The 20869-nt window shown below is 47.3% G+C and overlaps 1 protein-coding gene across 5 annotated transcripts in view; it reads left to right on the forward strand.

Annotated features, from left to right (window-relative positions):
- Positions 1-20869, forward strand: part of SLC24A1 (solute carrier family 24 member 1) — a 45128-nt gene that overhangs the window by 19476 nt on the left and 4783 nt on the right. For 3 of the 5 annotated variants that reach the window (XM_063698627.1, XM_063698625.1, XM_031002379.3), the window contains exons 4-8: positions 7533-7586; positions 9006-9114; positions 13847-13933; positions 15032-15123; positions 19774-20313. In XM_063698627.1, the coding sequence (XP_063554697.1) occupies positions 7533-7586; positions 9006-9114; positions 13847-13933; positions 15032-15123; positions 19774-20313 (882 nt within the window). The remainder of the gene's footprint in view (positions 1-7532; positions 7587-9005; positions 9115-13846; positions 13934-15031; positions 15124-19773; positions 20314-20869) is intronic. The other 2 variants (XM_063698628.1, XM_063698626.1) reach the window with 1 other exon arrangement.

Genomic DNA, 20869 nt, shown 5'->3' on the forward strand with positions numbered 1-20869 from the left:
TCTCTTCATAAAATTTTCTTAATCTTTTGGCCAGGTGTGGTGGCTCACGCCTGTAATCCCAGCACTTTGGGAGGCCGAGGTGGGTGGATCACTTGAGGTCAGGAGTTCAAGATCAGCCTGGCCAACATGGTGAATCCTCATCTCTACTAAAAATACAAAAATTTGCCAGGCGTGGTGGCACGCACCTGTAATTGCAGTTTCTCGGGAGGCTGAGGCAGGAGAATTGCTGGAACCCAGCAGGCGGAGGTTGCAGTGAGCTGAGATCATGCCACTACACTCCGGCCTGGGCAACAGAGCAAGACTCTGTCTCAAAACAAAACAAAACTAAAACCTAACCACAATATTAAAAAAAAAAAAGCTTTCAATGTTCACCTGCTAATGGGTGCCAGCAGATGACAAAATGGATGCATAAGAAACAAACAAATATTAACAGAAAAACTCAAACATCTGATCACATCTAGTTTAACAGTTTGTTGTTTTCATGGATATGTGTAAGCTTGTAGTTGAGATTTTACATGCATTCATACAACCCAGTAATATTTTCTCCTAGTGCATATGATGGGATTCAATATGAAATTAGATATTCATGGTGTTCTACAAAGAACAGCATAATTTCTAGATGCTCTGCCACCTAAATTAATTGGAAATATGCAACCAACAGAATTTTTTTTAGTGTGGGGGAGTGGACATATGGATGAAAAACAAGTAAAATAAACTAAGATGTTAATTTCAGCATATGACAAGTGCTGTAAAGGAAATAAACAGGGCATGTGATAGAGAGTGATTGTAAATAATAGTGGGCCCCCTTTAGTGAGGGAGAGTGTAGGAGGTCTCTTGGAGGAGAATTTCAAGTAGAGATCTGCAGAATGAGAAGGGAAACCGCCCCATGGCCAGTGACAAGAATTCCTGGAAGAGGGAACAGCATTTGCAAAAGCTCAGAGCTGGAAAAGAGAGCTTGGCATATTAGAGGAAAGAATAAAGGCCAGTGTGGTTAGTGAGTAATAGGGAGAGGGGTACAGAATACCACTGGAGAAGAGGGTGGGAGCTATTAGTTTGGTGCAAAAGTAATCGTGGTTTTTGTCATTAGCTTTGCTTTTAATGGCAAAAACCGCGATTACTTTTGTACCAGCCTAATACTCCATGCAGGGCCCTGTGCATCAGATACAGAGTTTGGATTTTATTTTATTTTTATTTTTGAGACAGAGTCTCGCTCTGTTGCTAGGCTAGAGTGCAGTGGCGCGATCTCAGCTCACTGCAACTTCCGCGTCCCAGGTTCAAGCGATTCTCCTGCCTCAGCCTCCCAAGTACCTGGGACTATAGGCACATGCCACCACACCCAGCTAATTTTTGTATTTTTAGTAGAGACGGAGTTTCACCATGTTGGCCAGGATGGTCTCGATCTCTTGACCTTGTGATCTGCCTGCCTCGGCCTCCCAAAGTTCTGGGATTACAGGTGTAAGCCGTCGCGCCCAGCCTGGATTTTATTTCAAGCTCAACAAGGGAATGAAGTAATGAGAGTCCTCCCTAGCTGCTGAATTGTAGGTGTGCAAAAGTGGAAGCAGGGAGTCCAGTTAGGAGGCTGTTGTGGGCTGTTTATATGTATATGTATTTGTGAATGTTTTAAGACAGAATCATCTGGACTTGGTGTGAAGTGGATATGGAGGGTGAGAGAATCAGGAAAATCAAGGATGATGCTGATCTTTTTGGCTTGAGCAGCAGGGTGGATGGTAGTGGCATCCACTGAGAAAGAAGAATAAGTTTGGCGAGACTCAAGAGTTCCCACTTCGGAATAGTGAGTTTGGGTGCTTAGGTCACTTCCAAGTGGGTGTATCTGGGAGGCAGTGGCACAAATGAGTCTGAAGCCCAGGAACAAAGTCTGGGCTGGAAACAGAAAATTGTGAATCACCAACAAATGTATGGTAATTAAAATCAAGAACTGGCTGATGCTACTCTGAAAGACAGATAGTCTGGGAGTAATCCCTCAAGAACCCCAACATTCATTGAGCAAACATTCATTGAACATCTTTGTATGAGGCCTGTGGTAGGTCTGGCATATGGTGATAAATAAAGTACAGTTCCAGCTCTCAAGGAGCTTAGTCTAATGGAGGAGGTGGAGTTAATCTAGGTTTTGTGGGGCCTGATACTCACTAAGAAAAAGAATATAAAACTGTTGCCACAAAATTAGGTGCAAGCCTTGGAAGGGATTTGTGTAGGAGAGTGACGAGCCCTGAAGCTTAAGCTTCATCATCTCCATGGTAAATCCTTCTCAGTGGGAAAGACAGATAAGTAAAGCAGTAGTTTACACTATCATGTGTAATGGTATAGGTAAGTGCTGAGGGATTTAGTACTGCAGAGAGCCAACATCTCAACACACCAGAGGGTCAGGGAAGGCTTCCTAGGGCAGGGGATACTTAGCTGAATCTTGAAGGACAAGCAGGAATTCACTGACTATACAAGGGCTAGGGAGTCTCGTAGCCATGTGCAAAAACCAGAGAAATGAGAGGGCAATAAGAGACTGTAGCCACCAGCTGCATACAGCTGTTGAGCCCTGGAAAGGCGGCTAGTCCGATTCATGATGTGCTGAGTTTAATATATACACTGGGTTTCAAAGGCTTAGTCTGAAAAAATGAATGTAAAACACCCCAATATTTGTAATATTAATTACATGTTGAAATTATATTTCAGGCATATCAGGTTAGAGTGTATTATTAAAATTAATTTCACAGCAGGGCACAGTGCCTCATGCCTGTAATTCCAGCACTTTGGGAGGCTGAGGTGGGTGGATCATCTGAGGTCAGGAGTTTGAGACCAGCCTGGTCAACATGGTGAAACCTCGTCTCTACTAAAAATACAAAAATTAGCAGGATGTGGTGGCAGGCGCCTGTAATCCCAGCTACTCAGGAGGCTGAGGCAGGAGAATCGCTTAAACCCGGGAGGCAGAGGTTGTGGTGAGCCAAGATCTTGCCACTGCACTCCAGCCTGGGTGACAGAGTGAGACTCCGTCTCAAAAAATAAAAAAATTAATTTCACTTGTTTCTTTCACTTTTAAAAAATGTGGCTACTAAAAAATTAAAATTACATATATGGCTTGCATTATATTTCTACTGGACAACACTGGACTGCAAGTAAGCAGGAGGCTGTGCTAAGTTAAGAAGTTTAGACTCTTACTGGGTGACAGTGGGGCTCCCAGTGTGTTGGGAGGGACATGATGTGCTTTGCTCAGAAACCCACTCTGGCTGAGGGGTGGCGAATGTGCTGGAAGAGAAACAGATCAGAAGTCAGGAGGCTGTGCAGGACTGTAGGCAGGAGAGTGCAGAGACAAGGCAAAATGTGAGAACTCTCAGGAAAGAGGTCTGACAGCTAATTGGGTGTGGGCTGTGAGGGAGAGGGAGGAATTTGGGTAGACTTCTGGGTTTCCAGGATAGACAAATGGAGTGGATTGGGGTGCAATGCTGTATTCAGTGAAGGGCTAAAGTGAAGTGTGCTCTACCTGAGAGAAGCTGAGTGAAGGCAGGGCTCGGACAAGGGATTCAATAAATATTTGTTGAATGAATGTTAAAAAAAAAATTTAAGACTAACGTGTGGTTCAGGAAATGTGTTATGGATGGTCGAGAAGAGGAATTGCTGTATCAGTGGGAAATAGCAAATGGAGGTCAGGAGGACAAGCCCGCTAGGGGCTACCATGGTTTGCCACCTGAAGTTCCTATAAACAGCTGCAAAGGATCCCATTGCTCATCCTCAGCAAGAGGCATGAAGACATCCTCTTCTGTTACCTCAGCCTCTTGCTAACTGTTGTAAGGAGAAGAAGGTGGGGGTAACTGGGCTGAAGAAAGAGCAGGGAGAATGTTGTGATGTGAGAGGTGAATGTGTTTGTGAAAAGGGCATGTTCAGAAAGCACCTACTTTCCAGTGCTGTTACTCATAAATGGACTCATCAGCCACACCCAAATGTTGACAAACATTCATGTCCATTTGCCTGAAATGTCGAAATATGAAATAGAGCCACTAGGGAATATAGATTTGACCTCATTTCCTTATTTATGCTTGGGAAAATAAATGGGATTTAGTAAAACCAAATCAAAAGCACCAAAAAAAAAAAAAAAAAAAAAAAAAAGAAAAAGAAAAAACTGAATGAAGATAAGATCAGGGTTCTAAACAAAAAGAAAAAAAGAAAGAAAAAAAGAGAAGAAGACAGGGTTCTGTCACCATCTTTGTGAGTGTGGGTAAGTGATGGAATCATTCTGCATCTCAGTTTTCTAATCTAGCAAAATAGCTACAATAATATGAGTGTTGTCTATTTCACAGAGTTGGTCGTATCAAATAAGAAAATGGATATGAAAGGCTTCAGAAAGTTAGAAGTGCATGCTGAAATTAGCCATGAACAATGAATCGTTAGAAAGGTATTTTGGCTTGAATAAATCTGAATGGCAGAGAAATCATTAGGGGTGTGCACCATGGGGCATAGATCAGTCTCTCCTACCCCTCGGTGTACAGAACCATCCACCCTAGAGTGTAGACGGGACCCTCACAGTTCTTTGCCTCTAAAGAGAACTCTTGGCCAGGCGCAGTGGCTCACGCCTGGCCAAGCACTCTGGGAGGCCGAGGCGGGTGGATCACAAGGTCAGGAGATCGAGATCATCCCGGCCAATATGGTGAAACCCAGTCTCTACTAAAAACACAAAAATTAGCTGGGTCTGGTGGTGCACGCCTGTAGTCCCAGCTACTCGGGAGGCTGAGGCAGGAGAATCACTTGAACCCGGGAGGCGGAGGTTGCAGTGAGCCGAGATTGTGCCACTGCACTCCAGCCTGGCAACAGAGTGAGACTCCGTCTCCAAAAAAAAAAAAAAAAAGAAAAGAAAAAGAAAGAAAGAGAACTCTTTGGGTGAGGGTTGGATGTGAGAAATAGTGAGATGGCTGGGCCAATGGGTTCAGTGCTGTAGCCTCTTAAATCCCAGTAAACTTATAGGTGTGTCACAAAAGAGTTGGGGGGATTTCTTAAAATGCACAGTGCCCCCTTCATATGCAGATTGGTTATTTATACTCTGTTTCATTCATTTTTATGTTCATTCATTCATTTAGCAATGTGTATCCAAGCATTCAAACCTCTCCCAATCCTTCAAAGCTTACTCAAATTCTACCTATTTCAGAAAGCTTCCTTGCCCATCACAGCATAGCACCTATCTGTGCCTTTTATTTCAGGAACCACATTCTTCTTTGTCATGCATCTGTATTATCATTGGCCTCAATTTCTTTCTGGACACAGAATCCATGTCCTAAGCATCTTTGTATCCCTAAAGCCACCAGAATAGCACCATGTAAATAGTATAGCAGGTTCTCAGTAAATAAGAACTGCATGAATGAATAAGTTGGAGGGATGGCTGAGTGGCCCTAGATCAAGCACTATTTTCTATATTTTCTGAGCTGAACAAAGAAGGGAATGTAGCAAGTTCAGTTCTGGTTTAGCCATGGAGGTTGGTGGGGTGAGGGAAGCAATGAGAAGGTAAAGACGATTGCTGAGGGCAGCTATTTGTGATCCTGCTGCTTAAAGATAACACTAAAGGCTGGATGTGCTGGCTCACACCTGTGATCCCATCACTTTGTGGAGGTGAAGCAGGAGGACTGCTTGACCCCAGTAGTTCGAGACCAGGTTGGACAACATAGAGAGACCCAGTCTCTACAAAAAACAAAAAAATGTAGCCAGTCACTCACACCTGTAATACCAGCATTTTGGAAGGCATAGGTGGGTGAGTCACTTGGGCACAGTTTGAGACCAGCTTGGGCAACATGGTGAAATCCCATCTCTACAAAAAATACAAAAACTAGCCGGGTGTCGTAGTACACACCTGTAGTCCCAGCTACTTGGGAGGCTGAGGTGGGAAGATGGCTTGAGCCCAGGAGGTCGAGGCCACAATGAGCCATGATCGTGCTACTCCACTCCAGCCTGGGCAACAGAGCAAAACTCTGTCTAAAAAATTAATAAGGCTGAGAGCAGTGGCTCATGCCTGTAATCCCAGCAGTTTGGGAGGCTGAGGCGGGTGGATCAACTGAGGTCAGGAGTTCGAGACCGGCCTGGCCAACATGGTGAAATCCCATCTCTACTAAAAATACAAAATTTAGCCAGATATGGTGGCAAACACCTGTAATCCCAGCTACTTGGGAGGCTGAGGCAGGAGAATCGCTTGAACCCAGGAGGGGGAGGTTGCAGTGAGGCAATATTGCACCACTGCACTCCAGCGCTCTGTCTCAAAATAATAATAAAATAATAATAATAATAATAATAATAATAATAATAATGGTAATCCCAAAAGCACTGAAGGTCACTCACTTGGGAGTGTCTACTCATTCAGCTCACCTTTACTGAGCACCTCCTGTTCTCAGTAAGACACTGCCACAAGGAGGGGAAACAGATAACTGTAAGTTCATTGCGTGGCAAAAAAAGAAAAAAAAAAGGTAGAGTCTACATGTAGCTGGTAGACAATTCATGCAGTGAAAAGTTAAACAGTGCTTTTTTTAAAAAAAAAGTTCAAACGGTATTACAAGACTGTGAGTGTAAAGTGGCAAGCTAGTGGTTCAGACAGTAAATACACAGGCTTAATGCTTCTTCATCTTGGATTGTCTAGGGCTGTCCCACTTCCCAGCTGGCTGCCCCATAGCTTTCCCAAAACACTAGCACTTACCTGAGCACACAGCTGATTTTAGTATCACAGAATGTGTTCACTGTTATACAGCTTTCCAGGAGAGAGGTATTGTAATGAGCTGAAGGGAGGGTGGGAGGGGGCATGGAAGGGGCATTTGGGAAAGCTTCATACAAGAATTCACCCTCAATTTTATTAAAAATGGATAAGATTTGAGTAGGCAGAAAGGAATGGAGATGGCATTTTAGGCAGGAGAAAAAGGCATGAACAAGGGAACAAGACTTAGAATAGATTAAGTGTATTTAGAGGACAGTTGATTTTCATTTATTCATTCATTTAATAAATATTTATTGAGCTCTGGCTAAGTGCTGGGCAGTGTTCTCATGCTGGCCACACAGTGGTGAATAAAATAGTCTACCTTCAAGATGCTAGTGGGGCAGTCAACTTATTTCCACAAATAAATTGGGGAAAGTGCAGTGAAGGAAAAGAACAGGGGTCTATAAAAGAATTATACATGGCTTCCCAGAGGAAGGTGACACTTAAGTGGAGACCAGAAGCCTGAGGAGGGAAAGAGCATTACGGACAGGGGGCGAGGGGCCCTGTGATGAGGGTTTTGAGGTGGGTGAAGAGGATGGCACATTTCAGAAACCCAAAGACAGTTGGTGCCACTGGACTATGGTGAGTGGACAGATTCGACTGGGGGTACTGCATTGCAGGCTAAAGCCAGATTATAGAAGGTCAGACTGGAGGGATGGAACACGTTGAAACATTTTCTGAGACCAGGTTATCTCGGAGTGTGTTTCTGTATTTCAACCTGAGGACTTCCGTGGAGAAAGGGATGTAGGGAGAAAGTGAGGGTCTCGCCACAACATCTCGTGACTCCTCTCCCTGTTTGCAGCCGGGCGATGGGGCCATTGCGGTGGATGAGCTACAGGATAACAAGAAGCTGAAGGTGGGTGCCGTATGGAGTCTGCCCAGTGGGGACACTGCAGGGTCTCAGTGGATGGTCACAGGCCCAGGGTATTGTGGCCCTGTGCTGGGGACCCTGGCTGTGCTCAGGCCTAGGAAGCTCCTGGGAGCGCTGCCAGGGTGAGGCAAGGGAGGAGAGGGCTCCTTTTCTGAGAACTCTCACCTCTAGATGGCCTTTGAGGAGGTGCTAGTTTGGGAGCTAAGTCTGGAATGTTACAGCCCTCTCTGCCATTAGCTTGCTGTGTGACCTTGAGCCTCAGATTCTGCATCTGTAAAATGACTGTTTGAACTAGATGAATTCAAGTCCTAATGTACAGCCCAACATTGTATGATTGATATAAAAGCCGGATTACCTATGGCTTTGGAATGCCCCAGAACTAAGAGAAGGATAGCAGGGGAACTGGAGAGGACAGGAGTCTGAGGTTTCTGAAAAACTGTGTCTTAGCTGTTTATAGCCTATGAAGTATCTGGAAAGAATTATGGGGAACTTTGAAAGGAGTTCCGAACTTGAACCTAAAGAACCTCCCCCATCCAAAGAAAATCTCTGACTTGTGGTGAAGTAGTGTCACCACAACCACTAGATGGCAGAAGAGTTCAGATCAGAGGGATGAGGGGGAAGAAAGGAGGGAGGAAGAAGAGAAGGGAGGGAGGACTCAGCAAGTGTGGAAGCGTTGTCTTTGGATGTTCCATTGTAAATCAGATGATATTTCTATATGTGTCACTATGAATAAGTGTCACATCTGTGTCTGTACAGTATAGATGTGTGTGTATGTGTGTACCTGTGAAGGTCTCTGAGCACATGGGCAGAAAAAAAACAAAACAAAACTGAAAAGTGGGAATCAGAAGACCACAGAAGACCTGGGTACCAGTCTGACTCTTTCATTTACTTCCCGCATGACCTTGGCTTAGGCACCTAGCTTCTTTGAGTTTTCCTTTCCCTTTCCATAGATGGGGATCACAGCTTTGCTTGTCTCTGGGAGTGGGGCAATGATAAAACGTGATAATGCTCTTTGTGGACTGTAAAGAGCTGTAGCCATGTGCAGTGGGTCTGTCTGTGTGGTGTGTGGGTGAGGGAGTGTTTCTGAGGGTGTACTTGCAGGGATGTGCAAACCCTTCGTAACGTGATATTCCTAATATACCAGGTTGCTCCCTGTGGAGACGTTGGGAAATTATTCAGTACCTAAAACAAAGTAGTCCTGGAAGAGCTGAGGGGAGGCTGAGAAAGAAAGTAGTGTAACTCTCCTGGTTGGAGGTGGAGGAAGAGGGGAGGTCAGGATAAGGCATCTGTGCTTTCTCCCTGATCTTTATGGGAAAGAGGCAAGGTTAGTGATGCCCTCGTGTGGTTCCTCCCCTGGCTTGGACAGGGGCCCACTGAGGCCTGTGCGGCTCTCCTCTTGCTCAGCTCCCGTCTTTGCTGACCCGAGGGAGCAGCTCGACCTCTCTGCACAACAGCACCATCCGCAGCACCATCTACCAGCTCATGCTCCACAGCCTGGACCCCCTGAGGGAAGGTAAGCAAGGCCTCTCCAGACCTGTGTGGTTTGCCCCATCCACTCCTTCCCTCCTGCAGCTGGAGAAGAACTGGGACCTGAAAATCCTAGAGGCAGTGAGGAGGGAGTGGGAAGAGATAATAAGCAGAGGAAAGTAGTAAAAATCAGACAGTCTGGGAAAGAGGGTAGAGACCAAGACAGGGGACTCACCAAGAGAGGGCAACAAAGAACATGGAGGCTAAGGTCCTTGGGTATCCACATCCCACTTCCCTGCCTCTGTCCCTCCCTGTAAAATGAAGGCATTAACCTGCAGTTAGGCTGTGAGTACCATGTGCTCTGCACAGATTTGGGTTGGGGCTGCCCTGCAAAGCCCACTGCCCAGGAGTCAGCCCCAGTGTTCCACGGAGAGTGTCTAGCCAGGCAGCTCAGCCCAGGCTGACTGGCCTGGGCTGCTTCTGGGGACGCCTCTTGTAGGGTCCCAAAGCCCAGAAGTTCTTAGTGGCACTTCCTTTTGCTTTATATTCAACTCTGGAGTCCTAGGAAACCTGCCAACTCCTCCCCAAGTCTGGAATCCCAAAGGACACCCTGGAAACAGCCAGGACCCTTTTAAGGGTGACGAGGGTAAGAGCAGGGTCCAAAGTACAGTGGGGGCTGTTGTCCAATTTGACAAATGGTGGCAGCAGCTGAGATTCTCACTGTCCACCTTACCACATCCTGCCTTCTGCTTCTCTTCCCCAGAGAGCTGCCCCCAACATGCATCTCAGACCCCTAAAGGGCACTTCTCAGCTACTCTCCTGCTCTCCTGGAGCCTCCCCATCTCTGGGGCTCTGGTGCAGAACCGGAACCCAGCCAGGAGGCCCATCAAGGAAATGCTAGCCTTTGGGCAAAAGCCAAGGGCTTGGACTGCAGTTGGGCAGGAGGGCTGAGGGCTGAGCTGAATATGACACCACAGAATGATCCATTGAGTCCCAGGGAGCACTCTGACTGACCTTTCTGGCTCAAGGACAAATTTTCGGGGCTCAGAATTTTCTTTAGGCTCTGAAGTCCTTTTCAGAGACAATATTGGGTTGTCAGTTGTTTTAAAAAAAAATACCAGCCAGGCACGGTGGCTCACGCCTGTAATCCTAGCATCTTGGGAGGCCGAGGCAGGTGGATTGCCTGAGCTCAGGAGTCCGAGACCAGCCTGGGCAACACGGTGAAACCCCGTCTCTACTAAAATACAAAAAAATTAGCCAGGCGTGGTGGCAGGCGCCTGTAATCCCAGCTACTTGGGAGGCTGAGACAGGAGAATCGCTTGAACCCGGGAGGTGGAGGTTGTAGTGAGCCGAGATTGCACCGCTGCACTCCAGCCTAGGCTGCAGAGTGAGACTCCACCTCAAATAAATAAATAAATAAATAAATAATTTTTAAAAAGGCTGGACACAGTGGCTCATGCCTGTAATCCCAGTACTTTGGGAGGCCAAGGTGGGCAGATCACGAGGTCAAGAAATCGAGAGCATCCTGGGCAACATGGTGAAACCCTGTCTCTACTAAAAACACAAAAATTGGCACACACCTGTAGTCCCAGCTACTTTGGAGGCTGAGGCAGGAGAATCGCTTGAACCCGGGAGGCAGAGATTGCAGTAAGCCAAGATCGTGCCACTGCACTCCAGCCTGGTGACAGAGCGAGACCATCTCTAAATAAAGAAACAAACAAATAAATAAATAAATAAATAAACCATACTGTGAAAAGCTGCATCAAAGACAAGTGATGAAACCTTCCTTAGGAATTCCTCAAGGTAAGAACAGAGAGAGAGAGAAAGGGAGAAACAAATTAATCTAAGCTGCTAATGGAGCTGTTAGGAAAAAAAGAGAGAGAGAGAAAAGAAAAAATAAAAAGCAATTCCTCAAGGTAAACCTCAGCAGACATTGTGAGAGAGGCCACCCCCAAATGTCAGCTCTAGAAAAATAGTACCTCTGGGGTTTGCAGAATGGAAGCTGCAGCCCCTGACAGCCTCTGGTGATGAGTGCCGGGGTGCTCTGGCCAGGGCCCCATGAGGAAAGCTGTATCTCTGGGTCATCAGTGGCTACTCCCAGAGGAATCACTGACTCTAGCAAAGTCCTGATGATAAAGACCTCTTGGGTGGGACTGGAGGGCCCCCAGATGGGCATCTCCATGACCAACAGCCTCCAGCTGGCCTACTTGTCCTAACAGGATTATGTGATGTTCAGGCCAGGCTGAGGTCAGAGGAGATTGATGCTAAAGCCATGATCCGGCCCTGCTGAGAGGGGAGAGGCATGTGAGGAAACGAGTGCCCAGGAGCCAGCAGCAATCATCCCAGGGAGGACAAGCATGCTCGTACATTGTCTCTGGGTGTCTTTGGGGCATGGAATGGCCCTCGTGACTGCAGATGTCCTCTGGGATTCAGTCGTGCTCAAGAGCCCAGCCTGATTCTACACCCTGAGATGACATGTGGGAGGGGCGGGGACCATGCAGGGCTGTGATGAGGGCCTTTGTTCCCCAGGCTTTCTAGATGCACATTTGTGCTTTTGTATGCCGTTTCCAGATGGCCGTCCAGATGTTTCCACTCTTTCCAGGTGTTCCAGCTCTTTCCACAGAGCTGATCCGTGGAAAAGATGTTTCCTGGGGTCTGAACTCTCACCTTCCCTGTGAAGGGGCTTTTCCTCTCCAGGGTCCCATGGCTTTTCTGGTGATTTCACTTGGATGTGTGTGAGACAGGGTGGGGGAGACCCTGCAGCTGACCTGTTTTCCTCAGTAACATGGGAAGTGAGAGTCTAGGCTGTGATGAGGATGAGAAGGAAAGGGGGAAGCTTGTGTTTATGGCTAGCCCTTCCAGCAACAGCCAGCAGATAATCTCAGTGCCAAGACCAGAACCAAGGGAGCCCTCCTGTGACAGCAGCTACACATTGCTCAACAGAAGACTTCAGGGTTTGATTAGTGCCAAGGGGGCACTGGGTTTGTCTGGATGAAGGTGTGTTGGCCCCCGACCTCTCAGTTCTGATGAGGACCCAGGCCCACCAGGCCACTTCGAGGGACCACACGTGTCATAGTGGCTCTACCCATGGAGCTTATTGCCAGAGCCAGCTGCAGCTGAACTAACTGAGAGTTTAGGAGACAGGTAGAGAGGAGGAAATTCCAGACCCATTTATCTGTTTCCTGCCTGTCCTGGAGCCAGGCAGAGGCTTTGATCCACCCAGCTTCCCAGATTGCACTTTCCAGCTTCTCCGTTTCCTCTCAGTCCATCTGTATTATGGACTAGATGATCTCCAGGGTTCCTTCTAACTCGGACCCTCTGGGATGCCGGGCATCATCACTGTGGGGGTGCTTCCCAGGTAGGACAGCTGCTCTCAACTACTCTTGTCAATTTGTTTTCATCATTGTTGTTGTTGTTGTTACAGCTAAAAGTTATAGAGTGCTTTCTAGGTGCCAGACACTGTTTTGACCATATTCATGTATAAATTCATTTACTTTGTCACCAACTCTGGAAGATTTGACAGATGAAGAATCTGAAGTACAGAGAGCTTAAGGAATCACCCAGTTAGGTCCACAGCTATAGTGCAAGTGGCAGAACTAGGATTCAAACCCAGGTCATCAGGCTTCAGAATTCGTGCTAAAGGAACAATATGAGTGAGGCCAGCATTTGCAGCAGTAAAAGTGTTTTTATTTATTTTGTCTCATGGATCCTCATCACATCAGTCCCCTGAGGATATGATGGTATTGCCTTTTTAGAGAGGATGCTGAGGCTTAGTGCTGGCACACAGGCTTCCCAAAGTCACCCGGTGCTCATGGGGCAGAGCCAGCCTAAATTCAGAATAGAGCCCATAGATCCCATGACACCACTTTGTTCTTCACTTGCACCACTGCCCTCGCCCTCCCAGGCCACACAGCTGTGGACTCCTTCATCTCAGCCTTGTTCCTTCTTCCCTTCTCACCTTGAAATTATACATGTAAAGTGCTTTGCATGTTTCCTGGCATGTAGTCCCAGTTAAAGAGAGTTGCCTGTCCCATGTTTCTCACCTGGAAATCAGGGCAGCACAATTCTGTGCATGCTGCCCTGTGGGCCTCCAGCAAAGCATGTGCATAGGGATCTGAAGGAGGCCCTTCTCAGGCTCTTGTTGTGCCTGGGGTCAAAAAGGGTGTATCCGAGAGCTTGTTGGTGAACCATTTCCCCTTTTCCACTGGAGACGGAAGGTTTATGAACATGGCCATCAGCCGTCCCCCTGGAGCTATAACAAAGCCTCTAGTAGATTCATAGAAAGTAAGCTACAAAGATAATATAGTCCAAGGATGGCAAAAACATCTCCCTGCAATTATTTCTCCATTCCATGTCTGTCACAGACATTACCAATCAATCACGGTACTTTTCTACAAAGTTTGGGTCAGAGTCCTTCTCAATTCAGTACCCAAGCAGGCCATCACTTGAGCTTGTAAAGGAAATAAATCCTATTTCTTGGTCCTGAGTCCAACCATGTCATTTTACCAGAGAGGAAATAGGCCTTGAGAAGGGAAATGACTTACCCTAGGTCACAGCCAGTCAGTGACAATGCAGAGAATGTAAGACAGAACTTTGGGAATTAGGCACCACAACTAGGCCTCGTAGGATCAGAATCCAGATGTCACAACCCCCATGGCAGCCTTTTCCCACACTCTGCAGCTGCCCTCTGGCTGCTCAGCTGACTGTCCTAACTGAAAGGGCGTGGCAGGGATGATCCTACAATTCCAGGCAAGATGTATGTCCTGTCTCATTTGCAGTTCGCCTTGCCAAGGAGAAGGAGGAGGAGAGCTTGAATCAAGAGGCCAGAGCCCAACCCCAGGCCAAAGCAGAAAGCAAACCAGAAGGTGAGAGGATGGCCAGACCAGTGGGTTTTCTCCTGCCCCCCTCTCCCTGCTGTCAGTAGTGAGCTTGGCCTGGAGGCAGCAGCCAGCCAGGCCAGGGGCTGAGGCACATCTTTGGCCTCTGTGAGCCAGTCAGTTAGAGTGATGGTAGGGTGTTGCCCTGATCGCCGCTTCACTCCAGACTCTTCCTTCCCAGGTGCTGTCTTTCTGACATGGCCGCTGGTCTGAGAGTGGCCCCATACAGCTTCCTCTCCATTTTCCACAGCTGGGGTAGGCGAGGGAAGGCTAGGGGTTGTTGAACTCCCACTTCTTTTTGCTAAATCTCATCCCAAATGAGACTGTGGGACTTTATTTCTTCTTCCTGTCTCTTCTGTACAAGGACAGTGTTGCTAGTTATTGGTCTGAAATCAGCAACCCCAGTGAGGGAAGGCTACCAGGGGTCTGGTGTCACAGAAGTCTAGTATCTGTGTGGCATCTAGGACTGAGAAAGTGGGACAGCCACTGCCATGTGGGCTCTGCACAGCACACCAGGACTGCCTGATCCACCCAGCAACCCCTGGAGGGAGGTGGAACAGCAGTCATTCTTCCCATCCTATAGACAAGAGTCTCAGAGAGGTCAAATGACTTCCCAAAGCCACACAGCCAAGAAGTGAGAGAACCTGTACCTAAACCTAGCTCTCCAGACTTTCCAAGTTTCCCTTCCCGTCAGTCCTGTTCCAAGGCTTCAAAAGCTGCTGCCTTTGGAATCAGCAGGATCCTTCCCAAAGGGTCATTCTCTGAGTGCTGGGAGCTTTGCCCTCTCTCTGTTCTGACTGCCCAGCTGTTGACAGTGTCTTTGGCCACAATGGCCAGGATGGAAATGTCTGTGAATTATAGGGGAGCACGGATGGTCACTTGCCAACTGTCTTCTCATCTGCAGATAGGTCAGGGCAATAACAATTCACATCATCTTACTTTTCCTACCAACAAGAAATTCCCCCAAATAAACCTTCAGAAACCCTTTAGTCCAATAGCCCTGTAGCCACTTATGCCAGCGTCTCTGCCAGCTTCCTTCAGAACCTTGTCCACTCTTCTGATGTAACCCATGTTTATCCTTTAAAGAGGAGGAGCCAGCCAAGCTCCCTGCGGTCACGGTCACACCAGCCTCTGTTCCAGACATCAAGGGAGATCAGAAGGAGAATCCAGGCGGTCAGGTAGGCACCCAGCCTTGGCACAGACAAAATTGGAGAGGTCTAGGGAAGGAACTCTTGACCAAAAATACATCCTCCCTGAAGGTCTGAAATCCTATTCGAGGTTCATTCCTCTGGGGGTAAATATTACTCTTTCTCTGAAGATCACTTGAAAAATACAAGTATCTCAGGGGGCCAATTAACTCACTGGAACATCTTACATGAGTGAGCTAACATATTGACAATGTATTGTGAACTGTCACATGCTATAAGAACATAAGGAATAATTGTTAGTGGGTCTGTCAGCAACTAGGTGACAGTGAGACCAGGTAGCTCCTGAGCACTGGGAAGCTTGAAATGCAGGTGGGAGGGATGCTGGGTGAAGGCTTTCCAACCTTCTGAGGCTCCTCATTGCCTACTGCACCTGGTCAGGCATCTCAGCCTTGTCTGCAGAGCTTTCCAAGTCCTGATACTGCCCTGTCTTTACAGCCTCATGGTCTCTTCTTCTACCATGCTGCAGCCAAACTGGATTTCTTGTCTCCATGTTTTTCTTTTTTTTATTTTTATTTTTGTATTTTTAGTAGAGACGGGGTTTCAACATGTTGGCCAGGATGGTCTTGATCTCCTGACCTTGTGATCCACCCGCCTCGGCCTCCCAAAGTGCTGGGATTATAGGCATGAGCCACCACGCCTGGCTGTCTCCAAGTTTTTCTACCTCCCAGCCTTGGCTCACATGGTTTTCTCTCCCTAGAATGCCTTTTCTCCTCCATTTTCATATATCCTCATCTTACCACGCACCCCACCCCCCTCCCCAGCCCCTGGCCAGTATAAACACCTTTGTCATGTAGCTGCCTTGAACCACTCCAAATCTGAATGCCCCTGGTGCTCTGCACCTATCCCAGGGCTTTTACCAACTGTCTTCCTTGGATTCTGAGCCTACTAGGTGGTGAGGTTCCTGAAGGCAAGATCAAAGTCTGAGTCATCCCTGTCTCCCCTACAGAGGGAAGCAGAATGCCTGGTGCACAGCTGGCTCAATATATGTTGAGTGACTGACAGTAAAAAACATTCCATTTGCAAGTTCCATCTCTTTTTTTCTCTCCATTCAATACCCAGAAAACACCTGATTATATCTCGTCCTTAAGCCAGCAACTTTGGGTTCAGCGTCTAAGACAGCTTCATGGTAACATGAGTAGGTCTATTACCGCTAGCTCAAGTAAAAGGGATTAAGAGGATACAGAGGTATCCCCTGGAATCCCAGGGCAGGAAGTGAAGCTTGATCTCATGAAGAGCTGGGCCTAGGCCTGAGAAGGCATCTGTGACCCTGGTGGCTTCTCATTCCATGTCCTGCTCTCCCTCACATTCCTTCTCTGAGTACAGGCTCTATCATGGGCCTCTCTTGGCAGGCTGACTTCATTTGTTCCCTTATGAGCACATATAATCCCAAGCTACTATCCCAATCCTGCATCCACAGGAGAATCAGTGACTGGTTTCCAGTCTTAGAGAATCGGGCCGGGTGTTGTGGCTCACACCTGTAATCCCTGCGCTTTGGAAGGCCGAGGCAGGAGGATCACTTGAGGTCAGGAGTTTGAGACCAGCCTGGCCAACATGGTGAAACCCCATCTCTACTAAAAATACAAAAATTAGCCGGGTGTGGTGGTGCGTGCCTGTAATCCCAGCTACTTGGGAGGCTGAGGCAGGAGAATCACTTGAACTGTGGAGGCGGAGATTGCAGTGAGCAGAAGTCGCACCACTACACTCCAGCCTGGGTGACAGAGCGAAACTGTCTCAAAAAAAAAAAAAAAAAAAAAAAAGAGAGACAGAGAGAGAAAGAATCGGTTCAACCCAGCTCCTTGGTCAAGAATCCAGCTGGCATCCAACTGGTTGTGGCTGGCTGACTTGACTCCAACACAGGAAGAGGAAGCTACTTGCTCAGCTGGGGCTATTAGGAGTGACAGTCTTCAGAGTAGAGGTCCCATATTTATGGGTTTAAATGACTTGTCATCTCCTCTGGGAAGCATTCTCTACCTGATGGGGGTAGACAGGAGAGGGCAGGAATGATTTCAGACGAAAATCTTCTCAATCCTCATTCTCAGTTCAAACTGCAGGCCTCATCAGTAGTATTTGTTGTCTTCATTGGGGGTTCTCAACCCTGGTTGCATATTAGAATAATTTGGGGAAGTAAAAAAAAATGACCAGGCCCCACCCTCAACCAATAAAGTCAGAATATCTGGGGTGGGACCTTGGGCATCAATGGTTTAAAAAGCCTTCAGGGCCGGGTGCGGTGGCTCACGCCTGTAATCCCAGCACTTTGGGAGGCCGAGGCGGGCGGATCACGAGCTCAGGAGATCGAGACCATCCTGGCTAACACGGTGAAACCCCGTCTCTACTAAAAATACAAAAAATTAGCCAGGTGTGGTGGCACATGCCTGTAATCCCAGCTACTCGGGATGCTGAGGCGAGAGAATGGCGTGAACCTGGGAGGCGGAGCTTGCAGTGAGCCGAGATGGTGCCACTGCACTCCAGCCTGGGCAACAGAGCAAGACTCTGCCTCAAAAAAAAAAAAAAAAAAAAGCCTTCAGGTGATTTTAATGTGCAGCACAATTGAGACTCCCTCAACATCCTTTGGGGGTTGCCAATATCATGACATTTGTTACAGACAACATATTTACTCCATGAACACACAGCCCAGGGCTCTTGCTCAAGGGATGGACCAGCATATTGCTACAGGTTAGCTGGTTGCCTAATCTGAGGACACTCTGAATCAATGGCTTTTAATTTTATCTCTTTTTTTTTTTGAGACTGAGTCTTGCTCTGTCGCCTAGGCTGGAGTGCAGTGGCACGATCTCAGCTCACTGCAACCTCTGCCTCCCGGGTTCAAGCAATTCTCCAGCCTCAGCCTCCTGATGAGCTGGAATTACAGGCACTTACAGGCATGCACCACCATGCCTGGCTAATTTTTTTTTTTTTTTTTTTTAGTAGAGATGGGGTTTCACCACATTAGTCAGGCTGGTCTCAAACTCCTGACCTCATGATCCGCCCGACTCAGCCTCCCAAAGTGCTGAGATTACAGGTGTAAGCCACCGTGCCCAGCCTATCTCTTAAATTTTTTACGGGGGTATGGGGTCTCACTATATTGCCCAGGCTGGCCTGGAACTCCTGGGCTCTAGCGATCCTACTGCCTCAGCTGCCTGAGTAGTTGAAACATAGGCATCTATGTCTGAGACCACACCCAGCTATCAATGGCTTTTAGGGTGTGTGGAGATAGTCAGTGGTTCCCAAACACTGGTCTAAAGGTGGATGTTTTAGGAACAGCTGTGAGTATGTTAAAATACAGATTCCTGACTTCCAATCCTAGAGATTCTAATTCAGTTGGTCCAGGTGGGGTCAGAAAATCTGTATTTCTTTTTTCTCTTTGAGACAGAGTCTTGCTCTGTCACCCAGGCTAGAGTGCGTGGCGCAATCTCAGCTCACTGCAACTTCCACCACCCAGGTTCAAACAATTCTGCCTCAGCCTCCTGAGTAGCTAGGATTACAGGCGCCTGCCACCGCGCCCAGCTAATTTTTGTATTTTTAGTAGAGACAGGGTTTCACCATGTTGGCCAGGCTGGTCTCAAACTCCTGACCTTGTGATCCGCCCACCTCAGCCTCCCAAAGTGCTGGGATTACAGGCATGAGCCACCGTGCCCGGCCTAAAAATCTGAATTTCTAATAAGCTCCTCAGGCTACCAAGTTTGGGAGCCAGACATCTCATTTGGCCCTTTACCTGGTATTGATTGGTAAAGCAGGATAGCTTGGTGGACCACCCATATTCAAATCCCAACTTCATCACTTATAAACCACGCGGACCATGGGCAAGTTACTTAGTTCCTTTTACTCTAGTTTCTCCATCTGTAAGATGGGCATAGTTTTATCCATATCATGAATTAATTGATTCATAAAACACCGTAAGTGCTAGCTATTATTATTAAACTACTTCCCATGGTGCCTGGCACATAAAAACCCTCAATAAATAGGCATTATCATCCTTATTTTGTAGATATAAGGTAATAAAACAATTTAGGAGTTTTAGTTGACTCAGCAATGCATTGTGACCACCAAAGGATGTGATGCCATATTAAGCAACATTAATGGAAACATTGTATCTAAGACAAGGGAGGTGATAGTCCTGTTCCACTCCATGCAATATTCTGTATTCAGTTTTGGATGCCCTCCTCCTGGGATATAAGCTAATTAAAATGAGTTCACCAGGATAGGGAGGAGGCTCTAGGCCATAGCATGTAGAAATGATATAAGGACCTGGGAATCTTTAACCCAGGGAAGAGAGCTGTCTCATGGAAGACTGATGTTTTGTAAGGCATCAAAGAGTAAACCTATACACGGGGGTAGAACTTTGATATAAATATGGACTTCAGATGAATCAGAGGTGCCAAAGATGACAGAAGCTGCTTCAGGTGGTGAGCTTTCCACCCCTGGAAATGATCAAATAAAAGCTGGACAGCCACTAGGTAGGAGTGTGGTCATGGGAATTCTGCTGAATTATCGCACTAGTTTTCTCCTCATACTTAAGTTTTCAGATACCTTCTGAGAAGCACGCCAACAAAAAAATGGGGGAGTAACATAAGGAAAACAAGCAGAGCAGTTACCACACATTAATCTGTTGGTTTTGGATTGCAGGAAGATGTGGCTGAGGCCGAGAGCACAGGTGAAATGCCAGGCAAAGAGGGCGAAACTGCTGGTGAAGGTGAAACTGAAGAGAAAAGTGGAGGTGAAACTCAGCCAGAAGGTGAAGGTGAAGGTGAAACTGAAACACAAGGAAAAGGAGAAGAATGTGAAGACGAAAATGAAGCAGAAGGAAAAGGAGACAATGAAGGTGAAGATGAGGGTGAAATCCACGCAGAAGATGGTGAAATGAAAGGTAATGAAGGTGAAACTGAAAGCCAGGAACTCAGTGCTGAAAATCACGGTGAAGCCAAAAATGATGAGAAAGGTGTAGAAGATGGAGGGGGAAGTGATGGAGGGGATAGCGAAGAGGAGGAAGAGGAGGAGGAAGAGCAGGAGGAAGAGGAGGAGGAGGAGGAGGAAGAGGAGGAGAAGGGAAATGAAGAGCCTCTGTCCCTGGACTGGCCTGAAACCAGGCAGAAGCAGGCCATTTACCTCTTCCTTCTGCCCATCGTGTTCCCACTGTGGCTGACAGTCCCCGACGTGCGAAGGCAGGTGAGTGTGCCCATCTGTATCTCAGACTCTTTATCCCCAGCAGGGCTGTGGGGTCTCTCGGCATGCGGGGCTCACACTCAAGAGGAGGAAGAGGCCAGGGACAACCCAGCTTATCAGGGCTCCACCATTGAGATCTGGGAAGGGACTGAAGTCTTGGAGGGGGACTATGTGCTTAGGGGACATACCACTGGGACTGGGAGGCCCTAGACCTCATGCGCTTTATTCCCACTGCTATAAGCAGCATACACTAGTCCCTCTTTGACTCCTATCTCAGTTTCTTGATTTTAATTTGAGAATGATACCACTAAACCTCCTGCATATTTCACAGGAGTATTCCCAAAACCCAGGGAAATCACTGGTATTTATACCCAACATTCTTATTTGCAAGGAAAGGTCTGACCAGAAAGGAATGGTACAAGGAGGTTGCAAAAGCCAAACCAGATACCTAGATTGGCCTGGTTCTAGGGCAAGCAAACAACTTTCTTCCATCTGGTGACTGCCGTCCACCCTACTGGCTGGACTCCCCTACAGGTGTACCCCCAACCCCCATCCTTTT

Source organism: Gorilla gorilla, chromosome 16 (genome assembly GCF_029281585.2).
Source record: "Gorilla gorilla gorilla isolate KB3781 chromosome 16, NHGRI_mGorGor1-v2.1_pri, whole genome shotgun sequence".
Lineage (NCBI taxonomy): Eukaryota > Metazoa > Chordata > Mammalia > Primates > Hominidae > Gorilla > Gorilla gorilla.